Below are 23,707 nucleotides of genomic sequence, written 5' to 3'. Positions count from 1 at the left end.
ACTGCTCTGGGACGGTTGGGAGAAGTTGCTCTCGGAGGACATTCTGGTACCATTCTTTATTCATGGCTGTGTTTTTAGGCAGGACTGTAAGAGAGCCGACTCCCTTGGCTGAGAAGCAACCCCACACATGAATGGTTTCAGGATGCTTTACAGTTGGCATGAGACAAGACTGGTGGTAGCGCTCACCTCGTCTTCTCCCAACAAGCTGTTTTCCAGATGTCCCAAACAATCGAAAAGGGGATTCATCAGAGAAAATGACTTTACCCCAGTCCTCAGCAGTCCACTCCCTGTACCTTTTGCAGAATATCAGTCTGTCCCTGATGTTCTTCCTGGAGAGAAGTGGCTTCTTTGCTGCCCTCCTTGAGACCAGGCCTTGCTCCAAGAGTCTCCACCTCACATTGCTTGCAGATGCACTCACACCTGCCTGCTGCCATTCCTGAGCAAGCTYTGCACTGCTGGTAGCCCGATCCCACAGCTAAAACACTTTTAAGAGACGGTCCTGGYGCTTGCTGGTCTTTCTTGGGCACCCTGTAGCCTTTTTGGCAACAATGGAACCTCTCTCCTTGAAGTTCTTGATGATGCGATAGATTGTTGACTGAGGTGCAATCTTTCTAGCTGCGATACTTTTCCCTGTTAGGCCATTTTTGTGCAGTGCAATGATGACTGCATGTGTTTCTTTAGAGATAACCATGGTTCACAGAAGAGAAACAATGATGCCAAGCACCGGCCTCTTTTTAAAGTGTCCACTGGTGTCATTCTTACTTAATTATGACAGACTGATCTCCAGCCCTGTCCTCATCAACACCCACACCTGTGTTAATGGTGCAATCACTGAAACGATGTTAGCTGGTCCTTTTAAGGCAGGGCTGCAATGAAGTTGAAATGTGTTTTGGGGGATAAAGTTCATTTTCTAGGCAAATATTGACTTTGCAATTAATTGCTGTTAAACTGACCACTCTTTATAACATTCTGGAGTACATGCAAATTGCCATTATAAAAAGTGAAGCAGTAGACTTTGTAAATATTAACATTTGAATCATTCTCAAAACTTTTGGCCATGACTGTAGTTATGGATGGTGTATCTCTTGTCTCTGTTTTGGGACCTTAGTTGTTTTGTTGTAAATGTTCGCTCTTCAGGTCATTTTCACTACTTTTAAAGAAGCAGCAGAAGTGGAGCCTCCTGCACAGCCAGGATGCAGCAAGCGGTAAGTCAACAACAGCAGCTATTATGCAGTGCATAAAATGGCTAAACCTGCTGACCAAACTGCTGATCCTCGAACAATGAAATGGGCGGAGCTCTGCCTGGGTTGCTAGGTAACAGGACAGTGCCTATTGTGACTTAATCTCTTACTTTGGATCACATTATTAGATTTTTCTTCTTTTGCTCTTTGCTTTGGTTTGTTATTTTGTTTGTATTCCTGTAAAGCACTTTAAAAGGTAATAAATAAAATTACCTTTACCTCTAAATATAGAGAAGCTTTTGAAATGGCTTGTTTTCTAGACACCAAAGCACATTAATTTATTGCTAGAAAATGTCTGGATGTTTTTTTTATTTTATTTTATATATTTTTTGGTGCTTAGATTGTTTCTAGAAGCACAAATAAAAATGTGTAAAAAGTGAATTTTCCATAAACAGGTCCTCTTTAAAGTCCATGCATGTAGATTTTAATTGGGGGACTTCTAATGGCGGCTGATTTGAATGGATTTTATTCAGTAGTATCTGAATAAAATCCATTTTACATCAAGTTATAGCAACGTAAACTGCAAACTCACACATTTATGTCTGCATTTTGATAATTAAAAAAAAAACAACTATCAAAATCTTTGAGTTTCGGGGTTCAAATTCAGCAGTCAACTGCTCCCATGTGTACTGCGGGATATAACGTATCTGAAATGTCGTTAGTGAATTTATTTTTGGGACATTGCAAGCTGTCCTGGCGTGGATCTTGGTATAGTTAGGGTGTCTGTTTCACTGTTCCTGCTGGTCAGCTTCTTGGACTGAAACATTATGGGCTGAGCCCAATAAATTAACTCCTACAAAGTGAATAAAATTCCACCAAGTTAAGGTCGATTAGATCACTCATCCGATACGTGAGGAGTTACGCAAAGGAAACGCGTTTTATCCAAGAAATTAAACGCGCTGACGGAGTTTTTAGGATGTCCGGAGAGTCCCCCTCTCTTCCCGGCCTGAATGGAACATCCTGAAAATGGTTTGAGCTTTTCTGACTGAAGGAGTTTGAACTGACAACATCGCGGGGGGTAAGTTCACTCTTTCCCCGCTGTAGTGGCCGTGGGAAGACCGGGAGCCGAGCTGACACGGTCCAGCACGCTTTCTTATGCCTTTCTAAAGTTTTTCCACCATTGCTTCCTCACCCGGAGGAAATGATTGTTTTGGAGAGACGCGCCTGAAGTTTTGGGATTTTTTTTTTTTTTTTTTTTTATGGGAATGCTTCCCCAGTCTGCTGTTAAAGGTAGGTCCATCCACTTGGATCTCAAAACTGCTTTACTGGCTGTTATTAAACTCTAAACTGTAAGAAAGAAAAAGAAAAATATGGAGCGGAGTAATAAAATGTCTAGTGGATACGACTGCAGGACTTTTTGAATCTTTGTTTTGTTAATTTGCTTACATATAAATTAGAAATGCATGACAAAGTCTATATGTTCTCAGTAAGTAAAAACTGTTAATCTGACAAGTTTGACAATAATTAAAAGCGGTTGTACAAAATTTTGTTAACTTCCTTTTAAATTGTTAATTGTATTTTTAAATATAATGGCGATTATATAGTGTTTTTTATTAATATTTTGTAACTTTGTAATACTTTAAATTGAGTACAAGTAATGCAGTTTCTTTTATACACAAAGTTGAAAAAGTATTTTATCCCCACAAAACCTAATAACTGGCTGTTCCAACCTTAGCAGCAAGTGTTTACAATATCTGGCATTGAGTATTGAGAAATTTTAATTCATCTATTTAAATTTATTCTGATTGGAGAGTTTTGTGGTTAGGGTTATTCCACTGCAGACTTGAACTAGGTCAGTCTAAATTCTTGTTTTTGTTTTTTTTCATGTTTAACCGAGTTTGACTTGTTGCTGCGTTATGGATCGTTGACCTGCCTCAGTGCCGCTGTCCTGCCAGTTTTAGATGAGTGTCTGCTCCAACACAGATGATTGAAATGGTCCAACTACCTCCTCATAGTTTGAGCTTAAGGTTATGAGCGAATGGTCCAACATTCTCCTTCTACTGGAGAATCTGGGTTGGCATTTATGTTGTCATTTATCACAAAAACTTCCTTAAAATGATAAGAATTTTGATTTATTGTTGTCTTGATCAATTTTGGTTAATTAAAGAAAAACAAAACTTAAAGTATTAGAAATGTTATTTTCACTATTTTCTTCACTGTTTCATGAATGCATCAATTGATGTCAGTAAGTTAAAAAAATACAGTTAAATCTGGTTACTGTTGTCGGTTTACTGATGTTGATCAGTCTTCCTGAAGTAAGTGGCATCCTGACGAAGCTTGTTTCAAATGGGAATTCAAGAGCAGTATTTATGTTTGTGGCGCCATGAAGTCAAAGCCATATAGTTACCTAAAAAAAGAAGAAGTAAATAGTTTTTAATCATAACTTTTATGATTAAAAACTATCATAAAAGTTTTTAATCATAAAAACTTTATGATCTGTGGGGGTTCTACCTGTTCCCAGACTGCTATTATAATAGAATAGAACCACAAAATATCTTGATAAAACTCCATATGGAGAGAAAACTTCGTAGTACTAAAAATCATTGATAATCACACAACCACCATGTTTGTTTGTTATTCCCTTAAGAGTTTGTATTTGGGTTATTTAACCCTTTCCATGCTGATATACGTCAACGATTTTGTCTTTTGTCCTTGAATTTTTTTTAGATCAGGTCAGGTCATGATGTGTTGCTGTTTGACAACTTTTAGCCTCTTGTTGTCAAATAGGTTCTATTTAAAGCACTTTGTATTGCCTTGTTGCTGAAAATGTGCAATATAAATAAAATAAAATTACCTTTACCTTTTAAGTGGTAGAGGGTAGTTACTTTTACCAGATAGGGTCAGGTTGGCTTAAACGGATTTTTTGCCTCTCATTAAATTAAATTGTCATCTGAAAACATTTTTTTTTCATCTATTCTGGTTAGTTCTGTTTGATATTGAAGCTTTGTTTGATTATTTGAAACCAGCATTCGGGGAAATGTAGACAGAAGAAACACTTTAACCGCTCAACCTCTCACAGCAAAGTTAGTGGCTTCAACTAACTAAAACATGCAGGGCAGGGGGGCGGTGAGGACCAGGGTTGAGAAACACTGTTGTAGAACATGGTCAAGCAGTTCAGGTTTTGTCCTAATTGAAACAAACAGCGAAAGAATTTCTAAACCTAAATTTTCCTGTCTACATTGTAGGGCCGAGAAGGACACTCGAGATACATCTGAAGACATGCTGTATCGGACTCTTTGTGACTGGAGATTACCGCTCCTGATTGTTCTGCTCGGGGACGGCGTCTGCGCTTTGGAAGTGAAACCTACAAGATGGCCCCTGTTCTCCCAGAAGCCCCTTCTCCTCGCCTGGAATGTCCCGACTCAGGAATGTGGCCCCTGGCACAGCATTTCTTTCCAGCTGGACCAGTTCCAGATTGTGGCCACACCAAATGAGGGCTTCGTCAGGCAGAACTTGACCATGTTCTACAAGGACCGTTTGGGCTTGTACCCCTACTTTGAGGAGGATGAGACGCCGGTGCGCGGGGGGCTGCCACAGATCGCCAGTCTCTCGCAGCACCTCAGCGAAATGCAGAAAGGTGTTGATAAGTACATACCAAACCGGGACGCTGTAGGTTTAGCGGTTATTGACTGGGAAGAGTGGCGGCCTCTTTGGATACGAAACTGGGGACCCAAAGACATCTACCGCAAACATTCCCGTGAACTGGTGCGCCAGAAGAACCCAACTTGGGCCGAAGAACAGGTGGGGAAAGTGGCCCAGCTGGAGTTTGAGATGTCTGCCAAGAAGTTCATGCTGGACACGATACGCCACGCCAAACACCTGCGACCCAACAATCTGTGGGGGTTCTACCTGTTCCCAGATTGCTACAACCACGACTACCTACGCTCCCTGGAGGGTTACACGGGCCGCTGCCCTGACGTGGAGGTGGCCCGCAACGAGCAGCTGAAGTGGCTGTGGACAGAGAGCACGGCGCTCTTCCCCTCCGTCTACATGGGCAAAGTGCTGCGCTCCTCTTCCCCAGGACGGCAGTTTGTGCGGAACCGTGTGAAGGAAGGGATGCGTTTGGCTTCATCCGGCGACGAGGTGGCACGTCCTGTCTTTGTGTACACCCAGCCCACCTACGCCAACTCCCTGGAACAGCTGACAGAGGTGACACGCCGCCTTCTTTAGCCTCTCCTGCTGATACGTTTAAATTATCATTCAGAAACACTCATATCCTGTTTTACACTTGCCTTTAAGTGACTGTGTGGAAAGTTAATATAATGCACTTGTGTCCTCCCTCAAGCAAACAAATCTCAATCACAGAGGAGCGCTAGCTCACAACCCCCCTCCCATGCTGAGTGAAGCTACAGCTCTTCAGTTTTCCTTATCGGCAGGCGCAGTCCTTTCCTGTTTTGGTAGCAGTCAGACGTCCCTAATACCTTTTAATTTGTGTGGAGCTAGCAGGAAGGGTGTTGGTTACATTGAAGATCTGTCTAATCACCCATAAAAATAGAAAGGGGGAAAAAATAAAAGCTTGTTTCTTTTTTTTTTCTTCCTTGTTTCCTTTTTTTTTCTTTAAGTTTCAATTTCTGTTGACCTGTGAATTTCAAGAGCTGAATCCTCTTTTCTAGTTTGACCTGGTGTCCACCATCGGGGAGAGTGTCGCTCTGGGAGCTGCAGGAATCATCCTGTGGGGAGATGCAACACATGGAAAAAACAAAGTAAGCACAAACTGACTCACGCTTCACAGGTTGTCTGGTCCACTTTTTTCACCTCCTATACCGATCCAATACAGAAAAACAGAGCTTTAAAGGTTTCTTTTTTAAGACATAAACATACTGAATTACAGATTCATTTGGTAACTCTGCACTACTACAGCCAGGGGTGGAAATTAGCACCCGCCACTGGCCAAATGCGGGTAAAAGCGGGTTGACAATTTGAACAGACAAAAAAAAAAAAAAAGTAGCTTTCAGTTTGAACTTCTGTCCAGGGGAGAGCTGACCGTCTGGCGGGCCTACGCTGTCATGATTTAACAAAAAAAAGTATATTAAAATTTTTGTCGACCGCGGCAGCACATTGGTTGATTTTATTGACGAACATGGGGCTTATCCAATGAAATCTCTCGGTTCTCCTTGCCCCTCCCCTCTAAAGTTATAAATTGTCATTAGCTTCTAACCGGAGTCCGAGAAAAGTGAGAGGATATGAGATGGGGCGGGTCAGAAAAACTACGACAAAAGCTAAAAAAGCACACAAGCCAATTCAGAAAAATGATATGTTTGAAATATATGAAATATATGATATGTTTACCACACAAACTTTGACGGCAGATTCAGTAGCGGAGATGGAGAGAGAATTAGCGATCCAGGGGCTTTATTGTCGTCGGAGGATGATGATTATGAGAGACCAGGGACAGATTGAGGAAGAGTTCAGATTAGCTGCTGCTGCCCGGTAAAAATGACCACGTTCTGAGATATTTTAGTAATAATTGTGAATTTCAATAGAAACGTTATAAGTAAGGGAAAACAAATAAAACAGTTATTGATACCATTTAACAATATTTTATAAATGACGAGCCACATCTTTAATAAAAACTATCAGGGGGAGGTTTATCCAAAATGTGGAAATGTTCAATATATGATTACAAGAATGTTAGGATTATGTAGTTAAAGTTTGCTGTAGTAATTACTTCAAATGAACTTATTGCTCTACAACCCTGTTAAGGTGTCGGTGCTTTATGTTAAATTATTATGTATGTGTATGGTAAACTTATTGTCAGTAAATCAGTAAGAATAAATCATATATTTTGTATAATTTGCTTGTACTGGTGGGGTTTGTAATCAGAAGAGAAAAAAAAAACAGTGGCTGGTGAAATGTCTGAGTGGCTGGTGGAGAAAATGTTTAATTTCCACCCCTGACTACAGCACACTTAAATACACTAATGTCTTCACAAGATTTGTCAAACGTAAAAGCACAATTTTAATTTATTCAGTCAGCGCAATTAAGAGTACAACAGCCAATGCAAATGATTTAATAAAGAAACTGAAACTGATAAAAACAGTAGTTTCAGCAAACCTTTCAAATGGTTCAGAAAGAACAATTAAGGATTATAAATATAATGTAAAATAAACAATAAAGCATAGAATTAGACTGAATAGATCTGCCTTTATGGATTAGGCACATTGTCACTGATGCCTAATCTAGAAATTTTTTTTTTCAACATGGAGGCCGGTACATTTTAATGGGATTTTATATGATAGGCCAACATAAAGCAGGTGGACCAGAAGGGAAATGGATACATAATTTTCTTTGTTTATTTTAAATGTGCAGTATTTTATTCAGTTCTCCTAGTTAACACTTTGTTGAACCACTTTATGCTGTGATCTCAGCTGCAAGCCTTTTGGGGTAAATCTCTATTATCTTTGGACATCTAGAGACCGAGTCTTTTTAAGAGGAGGAAGTGAGTGAGCACAAGCATAATGTAAAAAGGAGAAGAGTAAATGACTGTCTGGTTCTGAAGAACTACATAAAAATAGTCTTAGGTTTTAAATAAGGGCAAAAATTGGACGCGTTTCGGGTGCATGCCGTCATCAGCTTCTCAAACAATGTGTCTATTTAGAGATGAAAGGGAATCTAAGCCAATCAGAGACAGGATGGGCAATCAGTCCATATAAAAGATATCTGTGACTGTGAGAAATGTATAATCAGTCACAAACGGCAGTAATATACTACATTATATAAGATATAAACTTAAAAAATCAAAAGTCAGAGAAAGCAGATCAACACCAGTTCCTCATTAAAGTGGTTTGGGATCCAAAATGCTTAATATTTTTGGCCCATTTTCCTTAGCAGATTAGCTCAATTTTCACCATAATTTTAAGTAGATTTAGTTCTAACCCATTCTAAAAGATAAATATTTATTTACAATTTCATTGTAGCTCCAGCTGCATGTTTAGGTTGTTGTTCTGCTCCAACTCAACGTCAAGTCTTTTGCAGCATCAAACTAGTTTTCTTTAAAAATCTACCTGTTTTTCTACTACATTCCCATAAAATCTGACCAACTCTCCTGTCCTTCTGAAGCATGCCTGCAGCATAATGCTGCCACCACCGTGTTTCACAGAGGGGATGGGGAAATTTGGTGTTTCACATTATGGATTGAAGCACTCTTTGAGATGTCCGAAGCTTTAGATTACAGCCTAAACTTTGCGCTGTAGCCTACTTTTAATTTATGGGAAATTAACTAGAAGAGGCAGATGCATGCCGCACTTTTCAGATTTGTATTTTGTAATTATTTTAAAATGTTGTACCACTTGCCGTTCTTGTTATGATGATGGTTGTTCTGTCATTTAAATCAGTGTTTCCCAACCCTGGTCCTCACGGCACACCGTCCTACATGTTTTAGAGGTTTCCCTGCTTTAATGTGCCTAATTCAACTGATTGCAGTTCAGCAAACGCCTGTTAATCAGTCATTTATTGAAATCAGCTGGACTGAAGCAAGGACCTAAAACATGCAGGGCAGTGAGCCTTAAGGACCAGGGTTGGGAAACACTGACTTAAATCCCCTGAAATATCAAAGTTTTTGGCTGTAATATGAGAAAAAGTGTTGAACAGGTATGATTACTTTTGGCAGGCAGTTTTCATCTGGAGTTGTGATCCTCTGCTGTTCTGTCACATGTGAAGTCATTTGACACTCAGGACCCTGAGTCAGTCACTAATTATACTGTAAGCCACTTGTTCTGCAGATACACAGAAGATGCTTGTCTGAAGGAAAATTAAAGTCTGCTAAAGGTGGAAGGAGGAAACTGTTTAAAATGAAGAAAAACACATGCTGTATAGACTCAAACAAAAGTGTGATTATTTAACGTTTGCATAAGTTTTTCTTCTTATTTTGCTGAGTTGATGGGCTGCTTTTAGCTTCAGAGTGTGTAGACGTCAGTGTGGGACAGTTTGCATGAAAGTGGGATATAAAAACCTTGTGCAAAGTTCAAATCTTTATCTCCTCCCTCCTGTCTGCTTTCTCCCTGTTTGCACATCTGTGCTCACTTGGCAGAACAGAGGTTTGTATGTAAAATCCATCAATCCAGGAGCTTCTTCCATTATTGTGCAAGGCTGTAATTTGGTGCGAGCATGTCTTTGTGCCTTAGAACACATTATTCATAGACACATTATTTACCGATTTGTTCTTGGAGAGAAATGTTGGTACAGGTTGTAAGCAAAATGTCTCTCTACTTTTATGAGAAAACTGAAACAATCATTGGATGTAGCCTAAAATATAATTAAAAGGGAAAGCTTTATTGCTCCCCATACATTTTTGAGTTGTGGGTATGTGTAAAGTAAACCTCTTATTCATGTTTAATAACCTCAAGATAGTAACTCTTCACAGATAACACCAAAAATACTCCAGAAAGCATGTTTTTTTAAAATTAAATATCAGTTTTTCTCACCATAAACTTGTATGAAGGTAGGAGGAACAAACAGCAGAAAATCTGTTTTGTAAAGCATGGACAGGGCCTAAATCAACTCAGACCTCAAAGATTTCTTTGTGAGACTATAACTGATACCTTTAAACAATATCTTTAAAAACCAGCAGTGGCTCATGCTGCCTTCAATTTATCTTCAAAGGTTAAACTGGGATGTAAATTAATCCCAGTTTAACATAGTTTAGTTAAAAAAAAACAGTAGTGAGATTTAATTTTTGTGCTTAGTATTCAAAGACATGGATAAACGGTGACCATGTATTTCTCAGTATTCAATTCAAACCTATCCACAATCCAGTTACCACAACATACAGCTGTGGAAAAAACATCAGCAAGGAGCTTAAAATTACTTTCAAACCAGTTTGGCATTTCTTTTTTTTGTTGTTCTTCCCCATTTTCAACAGTTAAACTTACTTCCGCTAAAGATACTACCAAAATAAGAGCCCAGATTTAGAAAATAAAACACAAGGTACAAATTTTACAGTTAAATAAGCAATTATGAAACAATTATTTAAATGCATTTGGCCATATTATATTTACTCTTACAAGAAGTGGCTTGCAGTTGTGATGTAAAATGTTAACATTTGCTGTAAATATAAATTTTCTTCCTGCCTTTAGACCACCTGCTCTGACCTGAACACGTATCTTCAAGACACACTGAGCCGATACCTCCTCAACGTCTCCACGGCAGCAGAGCTCTGCAGCCAGACCCTGTGCGGTTTCCACGGCCGCTGCCTTCGCAAACATCCGGACAGTGATGTTTACCTTCACCTTAACCCCCTCACACACCGCATCGAGAGGCGAAACGGCAAACTGACGGTCGCCAGCGAGCTGGGAGACCCAGACAAGATGCTTTTTGACATGGACTTTCAGTGCCAGTGCTACAGCGGCTTTCAGGGGAAAGGCTGTGATCACAAAGACCCGCTGCACCAAAGAGGGGCGGCGACTCGAACCAGAACCTCAGCGCTCCAGTGTGTCATCTTCCTGATAACCGTTGTGCTCCTCCTGTGTTAATGTCCAGGACATGCAGTGCTGCTTGAAAGTTTGTGAACCACCCAAATGTGGTCATTGTTTTCTAAAGAAAAATTATAATAATCATGTGAAACGAACATCCAAACCTCAAATTATAAAGCAGACCTTGTAAATAAGGGACACAAAGAAAAAGAGATGCATGTTTTCATTATTTATTCAACAAAAGTTATTTTATCCGTCAAAAACAGAATATCTGCCAAGTGCAAAAGTATGTGAACTTTTTCAGTTAGCATCTTGTGGCATCTCCTTTTGCAGCCATTACTTCTTCTGTAACCACAAACGAGTGTTTCACATCTGCTTTTTGGGATTTTTGTCCACTCCTCCTTGCAGAACTCTGCCAGTTGAGAGAGGTTGGAGGGACATCTGGCATGTACTGCCCGTTTCAGATCTTGCCACAGCATTTCTATGGGATTGAGATCCGGACTTTGACTGGGCCAATCCAGAGTGCGAATCTTCTTTCTCTTATGCCATTCTTTGGTACTTTTGTTGGAATGCTTTGGGTCTTTGTCTTGTTGCATAATCCATTTCTGTCCCAGCTACAACTCATTGACTGATGGCAGGAGATTCTGGTCAAGAATTTGTTGATAGTCCTGGTTGATAGTCAAGGACGTCTCATTTGATTGGTCTGCTTAATTGATTACTCGAGCACTCGCATGTGTTTCACCGGAGTCTTTTACCTAGTTGACTTTACCAGTGCAACTGTGGTTCATTTACGTTTGCAGATACTCTGACTCCATGTGTCGTTTAGTCTGCTTGCAATTCACACATTTCCCTCAAGAGAAGCAAATGGAATCGATGAACATAAACCTGACATTTCATATACAAAAACTGGTAATGAGAAAATAAGAAAATCATGGTAAAAAGAAAAATCTAAGCTACTCAACTAGTTCACAAACTTTCAAGCTGCACTGTATCTGCAAATACACTGCCTTGCAGAAGTATTTATTTTCATTGATTTTCACATTTTTATTGTCCCAGAAACTTGAGTGTGTTTGGTTAATATTTTATATGATAGACCAGCACAAAATGGTGCATAAGATCTGAGAAGGTTCACAGTGGACACGCATCGTGGACACTTCTGGCCTGGGTTTTGGTGCAAATATCTTGAAATACAACAAAACTCTCATGCAAGAGCTTCTTTTAAATTAATAATTCATTGATATTGATGAAAAAGTTTTAATTAATTAATTGTTTAATATTGCCAGAGTAGTACTAGTTCCACTGGTGGACAATTTTTCCATTTTATAAGTGAAATTATTTGCCGCTGGTGATACAACTTTATTGTCGACATCAAGGACTTTTTGTCTTAAAACAAGCTCCTATATCTTGCTGAAAAGATACTTGTACATTAGTTTTGTTTTATTTTAAGCGTACTAAGAAACTACACCAAAAAAAAACAACAGTAAGATTTTGTGTTTTTGCAGTGCATTCATCTTTCAGGAAGGGGAACTCAAGTCTCAATCCTTTTGCAGCATCTAACAGGGTTTCTTTCACCATTTTTTCTAATTTATCTGTCTCTTCCTCTTCTGCCACAAAAGCCAGATTTATGATGTGCATGAGAAGTGAATTAAAAAGTAATGTAACACTTTGTGTTGGTCCATATCGTAAATCCCTGATAAATGCTTTAAAGTTTGCGGTTGTGACAAAATGTGAAACAGAAGATATCAAGGCTTTTGCAAAGCACAGCACACAAAGCACAAAGAGGGATTAGTGAGTAATTTTCTACTGCAAAACTTTCATGACAGAAAGTCAAACTGTATTATAAACAAACGGGATGGAAAAGTGATGTTTGTTTATAAATGATAAGCGTTTTTTTAAACAGCAGAGGGCTCGCTGGAAATGACACTGTTTACATTTTGCTCTCCGTTTCCCCCTGGGTCAGTTTCCCAAGGTGTCAGATTCTTCGTCTCTGTGCAGGATCTGAAGCTTCTGTTGTAAATGTGTTGAATAAAGTGAAGGAACATGTTTCTTGCTGGGTGGTCAGAGTGGGAATAAAGCACTTAAATCAGCTTGGAGCAGTGCATACACACCAGAAAATTCAACCTCCCAAAATGACCACTCTCTGGCGTCGTGTGTTTTTCCACGCATTTCTATTTATTTGAATGTATTGGGTTTTTATTTGTATGTCTGAGTCATGACTACTAATGCCTTTATACAGCTCACAGTGCGTGTGTATTTTTACCTCAGAATCACAAAGCAAGAACTTCATTTGAGGGTAAGTTTGGAAACTGCTATAACTATGCATGCAGAAATACATGCTGTTTTCTTCTGATTTGTCACTACAAATAAAGTGTTTTTTTTTGTGAGCCTGTGCAGTTTCTTGTATAAATCACTGGAAGGATTAATGGCAAGATCTGACTTTGTTATTACAAAGGTACATATTTGTTATCTTTTGCAAATGAAAGCAAAGTTTCAATAGGAAGTCTTTGTGACTTATTCATCAGGACAGTCCGAGCGGAGCGCGCTGCTCCCGGGAGGCAAGCGGCAGCCTCTTACTCCTTCCCTCTGTAATTACAGGGTGTTCTTGGCCAAAAGTTATTTATACTATTTTAATAAGCTGAGCAGAGCTTACATGTGAATTTGGATGTGTAGGAGTTCATTATGGCTTTCTTGATTGTCTCTCAGTACTCTGTGACCTCTCCCGTTATTTCCAGCTCTGTTTATGTGTTTATATTGAACGCAGCAGGAGGGAGAGAACTGCTGGATTCGGTTTGATCTTGCCTGTGACTTTAAGGCTGCTTTTGCAGGATTTGCATGTCTCTTCTCATTTGCTGGTAGAAACGTTGAGCTTGCGTCGGATTGGTTCCAGTTCTGGTGTTTCACTTCCCCTTTCCCTGCTTGGTTTCCCTCCCTGTTTCAGTCAGATCATGAGACTTCTGGTGTCTTTGGCAAACCACAAATTAGAACCTCTTGAAGGTTTTACAGTAGGTAAGAGGGTTGTTTTTGTTACAGATTCACACCAGTTTGACGTTTTCTGTTAATCATGCTTGCTTATTTCATTTTGTGTGAAAGGATTAGCTGTTGTTTCAGTGCTGAGAATCTGATGCATTTGAATTCATGACTGGATCATTCTTTGTAGCTGTTTGTCTTCCCTAAATTCAGACTACTTGACAATACTTAAGATCGGTTGTTGAAGAGTTAAGAATCTCTCCAACAAAGCATTAGTATTTCCACAACTTTTCAATTGGGATTAGGTCTTTACTTTGACTGGGACATTTTGACACATCAATGTGCATTGTTCCAAACCATTCTATTGGAGAGAGAGTTGTTGTCCTGCTGGAAATAAAGCTCAAATCTCTTTCAGTTTAGATTTGGTTTCCATTCAGGTTTATAGATTAAGATGATTTATCTTAATCTATTTATTAACTGAGCAACTGTTCTGTTGAAAAAAAAAAGATTCTCAGCAACCATAATTCTGCCACCAACATGTTTCAACATGGCTAGCTCGGCCTCTTATCTGATTCTCTGATTAGTACTCCGGTTTTTTTGTTTTTGTTTTTTTTTTACCTCTTACGTCTTGTTTTATTTTGTTTATTCTGTGTTTATTTTCTTGTAATTTACTTCTTGCTGTTTCTTTTATGTTCCTTTTGGCCCTATAAAACACTTCAGTCTTACAAACATTGGTTGTGTAAAGCTCTATATAAATAAATATATGACTGATTGATTGCTTAGCATCATTTTATTTGACACGTTAAAACGTGACGTCATTCGCGCGAGACCCCGCCCCCAGCTTCCTGTTGGAGGGGAAAAAAAATCTCCTCTCTGGCGATGCCGTTGGTTTTAGCTGTCAACATAATGCGCTAAATCTTAAATGTATGCATAATAATATTTTGCTACTAATTGTCAACACTATGACAACTAGAAATAAAGAAATAAAGATTATTGGTCAGTAAAAGGTTTTAATAAAAAAAAAAAAAGCGAAGGAGAGGGAGTTAAGTCAGTTATGTTAGCTTGACTGTCACAACCTTAGCATGAAAACAGTAAAACTCGAAAGAGACTTAAAGATTTTGGTGTTGAGTCTCTGTCAGCTAGCCGAGCTGTTGGTCAGCTATACAAAAGAAGAAGAGGAGCGGTTTTAACTTGCTCTTCAGCGGTTTCTCTGCGATGTTTTACCTTTACTGTGGCGCGTTGCACTAAATTAATTATACATATCCAGGTTTCAATTTGTTAACATAACTACTCAATGGCCGAAGAGCAGTGGTTATGGCAAGTTGAAGAATCATCTTTTTTGCCCCCCAGCATTGTGCGCATGCGCGATATTTCCGGATGTAAACAATAGCATTCAACATGTCTATGAAATTATTGCCAGTTTTTCTGCGAGTTGTTTCTACAGAAATCCACAAGTCTTATTGCACATTCACAACTTGCTGTAGGTCTGGACTTTTTAACCATTCTGACGCTTTTTACATTCTTACACAATTTAGCATTTTGCATTTGAGGATTTTATTCCTTCAAGGCAAAAAAAAAAAAGTGGCATAAATTAATGAAATGACTGATATTTTGAGTTACCAACACAAAAACGGAACACTGTTTTGCAACTACCTGAAATTTCATAACAGGTTTTAGTGACAGCTCTTTGTTCCTCTTTTCAGCCATGCGGTTCCGTGAGGTGCTGGTCCTCTTTGGTCTGCTCAGACTAACTTCAGGGCTGCCTGTTGCCTCGCGTTTCAGCCAGGCGCCGTTTCTCACTGTGTGGAATGCCCCCACAGAGAACTGCCTCTCCCAGTATGGCGTGGATCTTGACCTGGGGATGTTTAGCATTGTCCAGAACCAAAATGAAACCTTCATAGGTGAAAACATCACCATTTTCTATGCTGACAAGCTGGGTCTGTACCCGCGGTACTCAGCCCAGGGTGAGGCCATCAACGGCGGGGTTCCTCAGAACAGCAGCCTAGACGGACACCTCCGACTTGCCAGCGAAAATATCCGCTACTACATTCCTGACAGAGACTTCCAGGGCCTGGCGGTGGTGGACTGGGAGAGCTGGCGGCCGGTGTGGGAGAGAAACTGGGACAGTAAACAAGTGTACAAGGAGGGGTCAAAAGCCCTGGTGAGGGCCAGGCATCCAGACTGGAGTCCTGCTCAGGTGGAGGCAGCGGCTCGGCTGGAGTTTGAGCAATCTGGGAGGAAATTCATGGAGGAAACACAGAAACTGGGGCAGAAAATGAGGCCAAGTGGCTTGTGGGGGTTTTATGGATTTCCCAATTGCTACAACTATTACAACGACAGGAGCGTAAACTACACAGGTAAGTGTCCAGATGTGGAGCTGAAGAGGAACGATGAGTTGTTCTGGCTGTGGAACGCCTCCTCCGCGCTGTACCCTGACATATACCTGAGCCTGGACCTGCGAGGCCTCGGCAAAGAGGTGCTGCTCTACGCTCATCACCGCATCCTGGAGGCCATGAGGGCAGCGGACCAGGTGACCCCGTGGCAGCTGCCCATCTTCCCCTACGCCCGCATCGTCTACACCTACACATTAGAGTTCCTCTCCAAGGTGAGTGGCGGGTTCATATAATCTTCGGCATGGTCCGATGTAAATGATATTCTGTTTTCACAACACAGGAGCATCTGGTCTATACTGTAGGAGAGAGCGCTGCTTTAGGATCTGCTGGGGTCGTGTTGTGGGGGGACCATGCATTCGATAAATCTAAGGTATGAAACATGCAATGGCTGATTTCCCTCTGTATAACACTGACATAATCCTGCAGATATCTGTTAAAATACTTGTTATTAGGAAAGCTGTTGTGAAAGTGATACTTGTAACAAATAATTTTCCTATATTCTCAAGTGGTAGTACAACTGTTTGATGACCTTTAGCATCTCAGGCACCTATTGGCTTCGACTGTAGTCAAACTCCTTCCAAAAGGAGGAATTTGTAAAATTTGCAGTTTATGGTGACATGCAAAAGTATTCACTCCTCCTGAAAGTGTTTCATGTTCTGTTACTTTTATGTATATAAAGTAGAAGTTGTGATTTGGAAGAAAAATTTGTCACTGCTTTTAAAAAACATATATATATATTTTTTTAAATTAAAAATCTAAATTTGAGGGATGGATCAAATTAGTTTTTAGCCCCTTTACTCTGCTATTCCTAAGTGAAATCTAGTGCAAACAATTGGTTTCAGAAGTTGTCTTATTCAAGTCCTCCTGTGTGTGTTATAATCTCAGTGTAAATCAAGCTATTCGGTGACAACCTCAAGGTTGTTTTTGAAGTAAAGATATTTACTAAATATACTAAATATTTAGCCAACTATTTAGCACAAAGCTAAATACTTAGATTGCTAAGCAAAAATATTTAACTTCAAGCTAAATATTTAGCTTCAAGCTAACTATTTAGCACTGAGCTTAATATTAAGCTAAATATTTAGCACAAAGCTAAATACTTAGCTTGCTAAGCAAAAATATTTAACTTCAACTATTTAGCACTGAGCTAAATAGTTAGTTAAATATTTTAAGCTAAATATTTAGCACAAAGCTAAATATTTAGCTTAATAACTAAATATTGAGTTTGGCACTAAATGTTTTGTTCGCAACCTATATATTTAGTTTGAAGCTAAATATTTAATTTGGTGCTAAATATTTTGTTTTCTAAATATTTAGTTAAAAACCATGCATCATTTTGCTTCCACTTCCCCATCATCCACTCTTTTATGTTGGTCTGTTTCACAAAATCCTTGTAAAATACACTTTAGCTTTGGGTTGTAATGTTATAAGATGAGAAAAAGTTGAAGCCTTTGCAAAGTAGCGGCAGTAGACAACAAATAATACATAGAAAACATTATATATGTGTAAATTAAATCTGTTAATCATAAAAACGAAAAGAATCAAAAACATTTTAGACCCTAGATGTGCAATATGACTTTATTTACTCTAAAACAAACACTATAGGAACAACGAAGAGCAGATTTATTGTTGCTGTGCTCCAACACAGAGAGTTGTTTATTCTATGCTATTTGCTGTGTCTGTCCAGGCTACATGTGAAGCAGTCAAGTCCTACATCGATGAGACTTTAGGTCCCTACGTGGTCAACGTGACCTCAGCTGCCATGCTCTGCAGCCAGACTTTGTGCTCCTCTCAGGGACGGTGTCAGAGGTCGGACCTGAAGTCGGGTGCCTACCTCCACCTCGACCCCGCAGCCTGGAAGATCCTGTCTGAGAAGAAACCGGCAGGAGGGACCAACTACAGGGTTTTAGGGCAGATGGATGCACAAAGTGTGCTGCAGATGAAGTCTGACTTCTACTGCAGGTGTTATCCTGGGTGGGGAGGGAGGAACTGCTCCACGCCAGTTTAGAGATTACAACAGTTTTAAATAATAAAGAGGGGAAGTCGGAGTCTTGCTGAGTGGAGTTTACTTGTTGCTTGTTGGGTCGTCAGCTTCTTCTCAGAACCCAAAGATGTGCCTTTTAGCAGTACTGGAAACTCTAATTGTGCTTTTAGGTATCGGTGTCTCTGTCTTTGTTCTGTGATGGGTTTGCATTTCCTAGTCAGGATCATATGGGTTTTGAAGATAGATGAATGGACTGAGTTGATTGATTCTTTGCTCATTTCAAAACAGCTACATTTTTTAAAAATCATGACCTATTTTTTGCATCTGTTTTTTTTTTATTTTATTGTCTGTATGGACTGATATGGATGTGTGTATTTTTTTTGTTTGTTTTTTTACATAAACCACTAATTTGTTTTGGTGTCTTCCTACTTACCTACTTAATCAAATCCTTCTGCAAACTGCACAGATCCTGTTAGTTTCCCAGGCAGACTTGTGCTGTTGTGTTGTACTTAAAACACAACAGCACAAGTCATAAAATGAATTCCCAAGTGGAAGATTTGCTGTTTTGATTTAACTTTCAGCTTCTAAAAAGCATCATGCAAGAATGTTTACTCTTTATTTAATAGCTGTTCCCATTGCTGTTGGCTTTAAATGAGCACTAGTTTATTCTTTCTCATTACTGAAACACCAGACTAAATGTATGTAATATCTTGTGAGGATAATATATTTACATGCTTGTAGTATATTGTACTCAGAAGAAAAAAGGGGATATTTTATTGTTTTTCCCATTTTGAAGAGTAATTATCAGAAAATTGTTGTTTAGTGACGTATTTTACCCCTGTGGGAAACAGAAACCTCTGATCACTTAAGAACTGATCAATATGCTTACTTTAACTCCTTTTAGGCCTTTTTTTCCCTTTTTTTTTTACCAGCGCTAAAAATGTTTTGAGAAATGACATTAATTAATTAAATTAGTGTTTTATTGTTGCTTTAAGTTAATGAAAACCAGAACTTTCAAAGAGTCTGAACAGCATTAGTTAAAGACATGCATGGAAATAACAATTAGTTACTCTTTTATACTGTTTTTTTAAATAGAAGTTGCCATTTATTGAAGTTACTGGAGCTTTCATAATCACTTGCTTGTTGGTTCGTGACCAGCAGGTGGCGCTGTTGGACTACTAACAAAGACAAACATCAAGGTCACGGCTACGGGAGCTTTAAATCACAGCAGCAGTCAGATCATGTTAGGTAAAAACACATTTTACTCATTACGTGATTCAGATTATCGTCTATTTCTGCAGCAGTTTAAGATTTATAATAAATTCAAGTGACTGAACCTCAGAGGGCGTGAGGAGACCTTGATTGGGATGGGAATGCCATGTACAATGTCTCCTTATCTGAGATCCACCACTACTGCAAACTGATGTCACTGACGGTGATTTTACCTCCTGTGTCCCTCGAGGATTAGACGACTGGAAGATCAGACTCCCTTGTCCCCAGCCTCCAGCTTTATTGCCCTGAATTGTTACAAAATGAGGACAAAGTGGGCACTTGGTTTTGCAAGCAGAAGCAACACATTTGCAGTTTTGCTTTCTGTTTTTTTTTCATATATATTTATAGAGAGAAAAAGAACATTTACTGCAGCAACTGTCTGAACAAGACAAATTGCTGAACTTGTTTCTTTCAGTCCAAGGGCAAATGTTTACCTGTAGCTGTTTGATGAATTTGGGAACATACAAAATGGCTCCCACTGATAGACGTTCAGGGCTGATTGTCAGTCACTTTGTGGTTGCAGAAATTTTCTCTCACCCTGGCAACCTAAAATCCACTTCCTCTACCCAAATTAGAACAGGACACAGCCAAATAATTCGACACTTGTTGCAAAGCTTGGTTTCATAATTTGAAAAATATATTTCATTGTTGCAGGATTATAAATCAAGACATGAAACTTTACAGTTGGAGTAAGATTTACCTGTTGCGAGCCGAGTTTCGATGCATTATCACACATTTCAGAATTGCCTTCACACTTCCACAAAGGCCATTTGTGATCTGTTTATCTGCTCTCAGTGGTTCCCTCGTCTTTCTCCAGCCTCTGCCAGGTCTGGCAGGCCTCTTTTATTTTCCTATCCCTTCCATCTCTGCGTTTCTTCATTTTGGCGTCTCGCTCTGTCACCCACCTCCATGGTCACGTCCTCCCTTTTCTTCGCCGCTCGGGCTGCAGATCGTCTCACTTGCTCTGGGTTTAATCACGGTTTTGTCACGCTCCGTCTCAGTGTCCTTCAGAGGACTCCCACTCTCTGATCGGGGCTCTTAAAGATCCTGTGCTCACACTTGTTTACATAATTTATGTTTGTGTAAGTCATCAAAGCCCTCAGTGTTATGCACTGATCAGGCTATTAAAAGCAAAGAGTTTGCCTTGAAATGGTCAATGTGCCTGTTAAGCGGTCAGATTTCAGGTCTGTGTAAAGAAAGAGGTCATTCATGCTAATGCTTGTTGTTTTCCATCAGTACAATGGAGTCAGAATAAAGATGTAATTTTACTTGAAAAAATATCTTAAATTTGATGTCACACCTCACTCTGTGTGGTTCTTTCTTGGAAACGGACACAAATAGTTTCAAAGTCCTGCTACTGATAACAGAAATACTTGATCTTTTAACACATCAGCATCAAACTATTAAGTGCCATGTGTAAAACTAGTACCAGAGTATAACTTCACAAGATGTTCAACATTTATCATTCAATTTTCTGTTACTTTTGGTGTAGGAGTTATTATACAATTACAATTTTATTCACCTAATGCTACAACTTTATTCTGGTTATATTGTGACTTTATTTTCATAATAAAATAAAATCTAAGATTGGTCATTTTTATTTAAATGTGGCCAAGTAGGCTTCCTTGAAAAAGTTAGCTTAGGTCTAAAGGCTTTATAAAACATTTTTAAATTTTTTGCTCAAAATCATTCTTAGATAATACGATTCTAGTCTGGTCAGTTCTGCATATTTTCATCTGTTGTCACTTTAAATTCAAATAAGATCTTGTTGGCCACGCCCCATAACTCAAAGCTTAAACTCACACGTGAAAACACATGTAAACAAATGCACGTTATACCATTGTATGTCTTTGAAAAGCAGATGTGGAGCCTCCTGCGCAATCAATAAGAATGCATCAAGAGGTTTCTGCATGGTAAGTCAACAGCAAAACACTTTTCTTTTCCAGCAGCCATTGTACAGCACATGCCGCAATAAAGCCAGTTGCTTGGGTTGCTAGGTAACGGCACAAATCCTGTCAAATGTGACTTAAGAGTCATGAGGTTTTTGAAACGACTAATTTTCCAGACACCAAATACATTCATTTATTGCCAGAAAATGGCTGTGTTTGTTTTCTTTCAAGCTTTTAGGCTATTTTTATAAGCATTTTATACCTAAATGGAAGTAAAAAAATATGCAAAATGTGAATTTTTGCATAATAGGTCCCCTTTAAACATAAGATAAAATATGTTGGTATAAATATATTCAGGCTTGTGCTACTCAGTTTTTCAATTAACGTTCTAAATTTGACCTTTGATTTTAAGCTGCTGATGAGAACGCCTTTTTATTCCCATAAAAAGTGCTGATGGATTTTTGCATTTAATCTTGTAAAATCTTATTTTGTGAAAGAAATGCAATTAAATTGAAGGAAAGCAGCCTTGGAACTACCTTTTAATAACATCCCACCTCATGTAAATCAAATCAGAGTAGTGGATCAGTGACATTAAATGTAAAGGCTGAAAGACGTATTTGCACAGAGGTCACAGCATCCTGCTTGTTACGGTACACAACCCTGTAATTTTCCTTTTTTTCCCTTCTTCTTCTTTCCCCACAGTTGCAATCACAGCTACACCACATCCTCTAAGCAAGGGTGGATGCTGATGGACTCATGGTGATCTGGGCATTCAACCTTCAATTAAAGGAAAGTACAAGATGATAGGGATAAACAGCGCTTGTGGGGTCTAATCCATGGTTTTTATTTCTGTTGTACATTTGACTCCTTGTCTGAAAACCTCCTGATGAGAGGCGACCTGACAGACTGTCACATGCGGCTTATCATGAGATGACTGCGCTCAACCACAGTCCTGCAAAACTGTCAGACCTGAAAAGTGTCTCCATTTAGGACCAAAAAGAAACATTACTTCTAAACCTCCTTGTGGCAGAATCACACAATGAAGTTCACATCTAGATGGAAAATAATTTCCCCTAAAAGTCATTAAAAGAAGAGGCAAATCAAACCTTAAAAAAGTATAATATGTTTCCAAGCAGGTGCTCAAAATGCATGCCGATATCAAATTTATCCTGATGAATCTTAAATATGGTCTGCTTCCATGAATACACATTGATGACATTGAGCACAGTTGGCTGATGACAATAAATAAAAGTATTATAATGAGAAAATGACTTTTTTAAAAAAATCCACGATCCTCCTTTAGTTTGTAATTATTTCCGATGTATTTTTCTCCTCAAGCGTAATTCATTTGAGCCTTTTTCTCGTTCATTTTACCGGATTTGATCTGAGCTCATTTGAATAAACATTTTGCTTCATATTAGTGTGGGTAATGAAGTGGATCTCAGAAGAAAAATGCTTTTGTTAGAGAGCAGAGACTGCTGCTGCTCAAAGATTGTCAAACTGGTCAAGTCAGCGGGGGAACTGCTAATTGGATATCAGATTTAATCTATTGTTGAGGACCAACGATGATTTGTAATTTTTTCTGGACAAAGTCTGAATGCCAAAAGTTCAGAACTTCAAAATTAGCAAGAACGAAGGAGATGAGTAGAAATATCTTTGAAATATTAATATTTTAAGGGAGGATTTGTTAATACAAATTTTATCATAATAAAAAATTTGCTTTTTCTTTGAGGTAATGATGATGTTTCACAAACTTAAATGGAAACCCGTAGATTTATGATTTATTAATTAACAATAAATTTATTATTGTTGATTATTAGTCATTTTCTGCTAAATTTATGTTCCCAAAAGGTAAACTTTCTCTGAAAAGCTCATGGTTCGGGCATTTCAATGGACAAGTGCAATTATAATTTCTTCACTTCAAACAATCAGTGAAACAGAAGATGACAACATGGTGGGTTTACCACCTGTTTTTATTTTGGATATGAAAACTTGATATTTAGAGATATTTTTCATTATATTATAACATTGAATGGCAGAATCCACCATAGGTTATTGATAGTCATTGTGAGAAAAACATGGAATAATGTTTAACTTCATTGATTGGCTGCTTTGATCAGCCATCTCACCGGTCACAGTTTTTTGAATGGCACTCTTTTTAAGATGGGGAAACATCTTCCTGGTTTATGTAATTGGTGTGATAATATAGAAACAATGGAGCATGTTTTTATTAACTGTAGGAATATGTGAATCAAAAGAGATTACTGAATATGGAAATGGGCTTGGGAATTGAAATTTGAGAATGTCGTTGCTCATTTAAATAGCGAAGAGAAGAAGAAAAGAGAAGATATTTTGTTTTGTTTTTTAAATAATTCCGGGCTCATTAGGAGAATTTGAGGAAAAAGTATTAGGATCCAACAGATGGCAGTAGTGCAACAGCAATGGATGCAAGCTGCCGTTAAAATCAAAAAAAAAAAAAAAAAAAAAAAGAAGAAGAAGAAGAACGTCGCTCCTCCTACATCCGGGTGCTCTGCCGTCATCTTGACAGTAC

The 23,707-nt window shown here is 38.8% G+C and overlaps 2 protein-coding genes across 3 annotated transcripts; both read left to right on the top strand.

The window, feature by feature from the left end:
* Nucleotides 1-1,798: 1,798 nt before the first annotated feature.
* Nucleotides 1,799-11,894, top strand: hyal2a (hyaluronidase 2a). Of its 2 annotated transcripts, XM_008408657.2 has the most exons (4): nucleotides 1,799-2,471; nucleotides 4,427-5,390; nucleotides 5,855-5,944; nucleotides 10,316-11,894. In XM_008408657.2, exons 2-4 carry the CDS (start codon nucleotides 4,461-4,463, stop codon nucleotides 10,709-10,711), a joined length of 1,416 nt encoding a protein of 471 aa, XP_008406879.1. In that variant the 5' UTR covers nucleotides 1,799-2,471; nucleotides 4,427-4,460; the 3' UTR covers nucleotides 10,712-11,894. The 2 variants fall into 2 exon arrangements, with proteins under 2 accessions (XP_008406879.1, XP_017160069.1); XM_017304580.1 differs by lacking the exon at nucleotides 1,799-2,471 and having other exon boundaries at nucleotides 3,397-5,390.
* Nucleotides 11,895-13,541: 1,647 nt separating this feature from the next.
* hyal1 (hyaluronidase 1) lies at nucleotides 13,542-19,336 on the top strand. Its single transcript, XM_008408658.2, has 4 exons — nucleotides 13,542-13,657; nucleotides 15,322-16,223; nucleotides 16,292-16,381; nucleotides 17,699-19,336. The coding sequence occupies exons 1-4, from the start codon at nucleotides 13,597-13,599 to the stop codon at nucleotides 18,017-18,019; spliced, it is 1,374 nt and encodes a 457-aa protein (XP_008406880.1). The 5' UTR covers nucleotides 13,542-13,596; the 3' UTR covers nucleotides 18,020-19,336.
* Nucleotides 19,337-23,707: the final 4,371 nt, after the last annotated feature.

This window comes from Poecilia reticulata, linkage group LG5 (genome assembly GCF_000633615.1).
Source record: "Poecilia reticulata strain Guanapo linkage group LG5, Guppy_female_1.0+MT, whole genome shotgun sequence".
Taxonomy (NCBI): Eukaryota; Metazoa; Chordata; class Actinopteri; order Cyprinodontiformes; family Poeciliidae; genus Poecilia; species Poecilia reticulata.
Note: the sequence above shows the minus strand (reverse complement) of the source record. Positions and strands in the feature narration are given on the sequence as shown.